General features: G+C 36.4%; 1 protein-coding gene across 1 annotated transcript; it reads right to left on the bottom strand.

Annotated features, from left to right (window-relative positions):
* Positions 1 to 2,716: 2,716 nt before the first annotated feature.
* On the bottom strand, positions 2,717 to 5,952 carry FABP7 (fatty acid binding protein 7; the record flags this gene model as incomplete). Its single annotated transcript, XM_080700685.1, has 4 exons — positions 2,717 to 2,767; positions 4,569 to 4,670; positions 5,275 to 5,447; positions 5,880 to 5,952. The coding sequence occupies 4 exons, from the start codon at positions 5,950 to 5,952 to the stop codon at positions 2,717 to 2,719; spliced, it is 399 nt and encodes a 132-aa protein (XP_080556811.1).
* Positions 5,953 to 6,366: the final 414 nt, after the last annotated feature.

Genomic DNA, 6,366 nt, shown 5'->3' with positions numbered 1-6,366 from the left:
TTGAATGCAGAGGCATTCTACCTCTAAGCCACACCCCCCCCAGCCTTATTTTATTTTTTATTTTAAAACAGAATCTAAGTTGATGAGGGTATCACTGAGTCACTGAGGCTGGCCTCACACTTGGAACCTGCAATTCTCTTGTCTCATCTTCCAAATACTGGGATGACTGGAGGATGCCACCAGGTCCCAAAGGCTGTGAATGATCTTTCTAGAAATATGCGCATGAGCACCCACTGCCAATCTTCATCTATTAACCTACTGTGACATTGTTTCCCATTTGGGCTGCCCAAACATTCTTCCATCATTACTTCTGTTGGAAGTTAATACGAACATGATGTGATTTGGCCTCATTATAAAGAACTGAACAGAAATCTCCATCCTTGGCATTGTACCTTTAGTAACAGGCCAGAATCCATGTTTCTAGAGCACAGGCTGAAAACACCACCAAGAATTAGCAACTCTTGCCAGAAGCAGGGATGAAGCCTGTCAGGACAGCAGAAGCAAACATCCTCTCAATGTTCTCTTTGTGCTTTCAATATAGCGATAGACTCTGTAGGACCAATAACCTTAGCTAGATTATCTTAACAGCAGCAAGTACACACTCAAATGCAAAAATTTATACCTGCATCTTGTGTTTTTTTACCCTACATTATTGGAAAGTACAAATTGCACATCTTTAATTCTAAAATCTAAAATCCAAAATGATTCAAAGTCCCAAACATTTTGAGCACAGACTTGAGACCACAAATAGAAAATTTCATGCCAGACCTCTTGTAACAGGTCCCAGTCTAAGCAGTGATGCACTAAAAACATTGTCTACAATTACTTTCTTAGGCTATATTAAGGCCATACATAAGATATAAGTGACTTACTTGTTTAGAATTGGGTCCACCCCCAAGATATTTCATTATGCATATGTAAATATTCTAAAATCTAAAGATAATTTCAAATCCAAGACACTTCTGACCCCAAGCATTTCAGATAAGGGATACTCAATCTATACTATAGTATCATTGCAGTGAGTTGTGTAAGGTCAAGGAAGTTTCCTCATATTTTACATCTATAAGTTAATTGGGCTTTGAATTAAATTATAAAAACTTACTGAAATTAAGTTTTTATGAGGTTGATTTAAAAATGAGTTTAGTATGTTTGCCCTGTAAAACATTTACCATTTTCTCTTACAGAGTCTAACAGAGGAAAGATTCCATAAGGAACAATCAGGGAAAATAAAATTTTGTATTTTTGTTGCAGAAGAAAAGTTAGCTGAAATATTAATTTCTAAGGAGAACTAAAGGGAAACATTGCAGTTTGCTGTTCTCAGCATTATTTACTGATCACGAGAACTTGGACTTGCAGATCTAATCTCCGATTTCCTTATTAGTAAAGCAAATATAATACCTGCCTCCCTAGCTTCACATTGTAGAGCAAATGTTTAAAAAAAATTGTAAGTGAAAAATGTAAAATAATATTTGTTTGAACTTCACGAGTGTAAGCCCATAGGCAGTTACAGACAGATACAGATACTATTTTAGTCAACTCTGTTCCAATCACCCACTGCTTCTCATCTCCAACAACAAAAAAAGGAATTTAAATATCTTTCCACATACTCTGCACACTTCTACTGACTTCCGCCAGTTCAAGTTAATTGTCTGCAGACTCCTTCTAATAATCCAGGATAAAATCTATTTCCACTTTCTGTTTATCTATCAATAAAGTCTTTGATAAATAGTATTTTGTTTATATGGCATTTTGATTGTATTTGCCTTTTAAGAAAAGACATTTTAAAGTATATTATTTTGTTTCTTCAGATGATCTGTTCCTAACAGCCAAAACGTCATTTCTGAAGCCCAGTTTACCATGACAAGACTTCTTTAAATCCTGGCCAAATGAATTCAATCATCACAAATCCTTCATGAAAGTGTCAAACAAAAATGTGGCAGTTCCACGTTTCTAGAAGCTTCTTATTTTTTTTCTTTTCTTTTACTTTTTTCCATGATGGGAATTGTACTCTACTTCCAAGCTATACCTACAGTCCTTATTTATTTATTTATTTATTTATTTATTTATTTATTTACTTACTTACTTACTTACTTACTTATTATATATTTATTTGTATGAGGGAATTAACTCAGGGGCATTTTACCTCTGAACTACACCCCAAACCCTATCTTAATTTTTATTTTGAAACAGTCTTACTAAGTTGCTGAGGGTTTTACTAAATTTGCTTAGGCTGGCCTCAAATTTGTGATTCTCCTCCCTCAGCTTCCCAAGTATCCAGGGATTACAGGCGTGTGCCAGCATGGCTGGGCTCAATTAGTATTTCATACAAGGTACTGACTTTTCTAGCCTTTATGCCTTAAGATTAATTATTTTATTTAAAACTTGAATCTACAATTCCTAAAAAGATAAATGACATTAAAAGCAACAAAATTTTACAAGATTTTTTATTCCAATTTGGTTTTCATTTCAAAGTGAATTCATAAAATGCATTCAACTACTTTATAAAAAACTGTAATAAAATTTTAGCAGAAATTATAAAAATGAAAAATTTTCATATCAAAATTGAGCTAATTGCTTGGAGTAACAAGTTTTTAAATCACCATTTTCTGCCTTCACACCAAGAATAACCTTCTAATTAGTGACCAGCTTTACTGCAGTGGCAGGATCACAATGAGACTTCAGCTACAGGTTTCTTCAGCCCCAGAGGGGACCTTCTCTAGGCCTTCTCGTAGTGGCGAACAGCGACAACATCACCAAAAGTGAGCGTCTGGAAGAGTCACAAGGATAAGTATAAGCGAATCTTTTTACAAAGGAACATAGCCGAATTTTTTATGATTATCAAATGAATTGACTGAAATATTATACAAAAATTATATTTACAAACATTAAATATCACAAAAGTTCTTCATTTCTTCAAAAAAAAATAACAAGAAACATGAAACCCTCATGTTTAATGAAAGAATAACATGCAGACATTGTTCATGTCTCTAAATGAAAATGAAGCAAAAAATGAGTTAATCTAAATTCATGTCAAAAGAATTTCTTTTTTTTTGTTGTTTTTTGGTGTGTGTGTGTGTGTGTGTGTGTGTGTGTGTTTCCTGAGAACTGAATTTAAGAATATGCTACCAGAGCTACATCCCAGCCTTTTTATTTTTTCCCTTGGTTTTAAGTTATCAAGGTTACTAGAACAATCAAAGAATCTGAACTGAGGACACAATTAGCTAGGATCTTCTCATTTCTCCTGTTTTACATATTGTTAGAGACCCTTCTTAGTAAAAGAAAAAAAGAAAAAAAAAACATTAGTCTCATTATAGATAAAGGTCTAAGAAAAACTAGATCAGGGCATGACTTCTTTTCTATTATGTGATGCTACTCCAACATTAGGGAAACTTTAAATTAGTTCTCTGGTAAAATGTTTAGATCTCTACCTAGTATTGACTCTGTGTGTGTGTGTGTGTGTGTGTGTGTGTGTGTGTGTGTGTGTGTCTAAACCAGGTGTGGTGTCACATACTCATAATCCCAGAACATGGGAGGCCAAAACAACATCATCAACTTAGAGAGGCCCTCTTCAACTTAGTGAGCCCTTGTTTCAAAATGAAAAATAAAATAGGACTGAACATGTAGCAGAGTTAGAATACCCCTGGATTCAATACTCAGTACCACTACCACCACAACCACCACCACCACACACAAAAAAATAGTTCTTTCTGATGAGAAATTAAAGAATTCTTTATTTTGTTACATTTTTATTATACTCTAAATTATCTGCATTGAATTAATATAGCCTTTATGCATGAAAATACAAAATGTTTAAAGTTCTCTTCTTTTTTAGTGTGCAAAACTGGGGACTGAATCCAGGGGCATTCTATCTCCAAAGAATAGATCCTCCTGTCTCAGTGTGCACCATCATGTCCAGCTAAAGTTCTCTTCTTTTCATGAAAGGAGATGTTAATTAACTTTTCCAAGATTCAATATGTTTGATGTTTTTATAATATCAATCCCTTTATATATTTATATTTTGATGATTATTGGTTTCATATCTAAATTTTATTTGAGGGTTAGATGTAATCCTATAAAATTTTCTTTGACACAGTTTTGGATAAATCAAATATATATATATAATTTTTTATGGTACTGGGGATTGAAACCAGAGGCATTCTACCTCCGAGCTATACCCACAGCCCTATTTTTATTCTTTATTTTGAAACAGGTTCTCACTAAGTTGTGGAGGGCCTCACTAAGTAGCTGAGACTGGCCATGAACCTGCAATCCTCTTGTCTCAGCCTCCCAAATCAGCCTTTCAAATACTGGGATTACAAACATGTGCCACCACATCTGGCTTCAATAGCATATTTAAAAAATAATTATTTGCTGAATAAGCTCTTTTCTGCAAAGAGATAAGCTGAGAAAACGATTAGCTAAGGTCTTTTCATTTCTCCTGTTTTCTATATTGCTAGTGACATGTTATTAAGGAAAGAAAGAATGAAGGGAGGGAAGGAGGGAAACGGGACAGTGGGGAGGACAAAAGGGTGGAAACACAAAATGGAGAATCATCACTTGTCACTTACCATGACCATTTTGCCATCCTTAATTTCTCTTACAAAATTTGTTTCTTTGCCATCCCATTTCTGTACATGAACGAGTTTGTCTCCATCTAGGCTAACGACAGACTTAGACCAACAACAAAAGGCAAAGTACAGCAATAAATACAAGTCAGATTTTTGGCATAGAGGTCAAATGACATACTTTTTTTAACAAGTTGGATAATTTAATAAGTAAATAATTGTCCTATTATTGTTTTATCCTCTGTTACTTTTAGATTCATTATTATGTAAACAGATTTTTTTTCTAGTTTGAGTAAAATGTGTCCATCTAGATGTAAATAAAATTAAAACTGAACTATGCTTTCTGATTCATCAGCCTTTCAATTTAAGCAAAGACTTAAAGCAAGGCAAACTAGTTAGTCAATCTGAGGCAATCAGAGAGAGCAAACAAAGCACAATCTGTTTTTTCTAGGTGAATACAATTCAATACTTTCTGAATTGCAAGTTTGACTTAAAATATGTGAAAAAGAAGTGGCAAGAGACAAATAGTTTGGAGCTGACTACAGCAAGTATCCATTGTCCAGACCGTGATATATATGCACTAGTGCGCTGACTTGCTGTTCTTTCCTCTTTACAGAAACACTGGGAACATTTTTCACTTTTCAACTTTGAAAGAAAGCATTGGACAGTCACCACCCCCCCCCATACAAGTGAAGCAACAGCTTCTTACCTTACAGTTTCTGTCATCCACACTGACTTCATCAAACTCTTCTCCCAGATGGAAGCTAATCTCTGTGTTCTTGAATGTACTTTGAGTCCTGATCACTACTTTGCCTCCTTCCTGACTGATAATCACTGTTGGTTTGGTCACATTTCCCACCTGCCTAGTGGCAAAGCCCACACCTAAAATAGCAAGGAGAATGAGGACCATCAACAGCACATTCCAGAATAGCCCAGAAGGCAGAAAACTGCTATCTAACCCTAGAATCCAGGTTAAGTGTAAATTCCGTTAGTGCACATTAATGATTAGCTCATTAATTGTACACCTACCAAACACAAATAACAAGTGAATGCTGAAGAAAAACCAAAAGAGTCACAGGGACTTCAGGCTCTCCCCTCCCCTCCTCAGTATCAGACACCGTGTTATTTGACCCTGGGCAAGAAAGCAGGCAAGTGGTACATTAAAAATCCATTAGGGTGGGAAATATACAGACTAGTATCTGATTAGCGCGATTTTTGATCTCTGTCTCTTGCTAACCTGATAGAGGAAGAAAGAAATCTGCAAGTGTCAGAAGCTGCAGGTTAGAAAGAACAGCAAGTCTTATTTTCACATACCTAGAGCCTTCATGTACTCATCAAAGTTCTGACTGTCAGTCAGCTTCCAGGTAGCACAGAAAGCCTCCACCATCCTTGCTCTTTCCCCTGTGGCTTCTAAAGAAGGCAGATGAGACTGAGGACCTCAGGCCTCCCAGCCACTGCAATCCAGAAGACCTCTCTGCACCTCAGATGCAGCTCCTGCCTTCTTATCTGAGAAAGAAGCAGGCAAAAAGCCAAGTGTTTGAATTGCAAACTCACCCCTCCTGTGTGTCTCTTTCCAGTAGGCTGTTGCCAGGGGAGGGGATGAGCCGGAGGGCTCTGATCCTCTTTGTGATTGGCTCAGGCCACTGGGTTAACGGAGTTCCTCCCCATCCTCACACTGCAGCCCAGCCCATAAGCCTGAGAAAACTCTGCAGGGATTCAGCAGGGCTGGGGAAGGGACAGAAAAATGAGAGAGGGTCTTTCAGTTTCTCTGAAAATGAACTTGGCAAAGGCAATCTCAAAC

The sequence above is a fragment of the Muscardinus avellanarius genome (genome assembly GCF_963383645.1).
Source record: "Muscardinus avellanarius genome assembly, chromosome: 8".
Classification (NCBI taxonomy): Eukaryota; Metazoa; Chordata; class Mammalia; order Rodentia; family Gliridae; genus Muscardinus; species Muscardinus avellanarius.
Note: the sequence above shows the minus strand (reverse complement) of the source record. Positions and strands in the feature narration are given on the sequence as shown.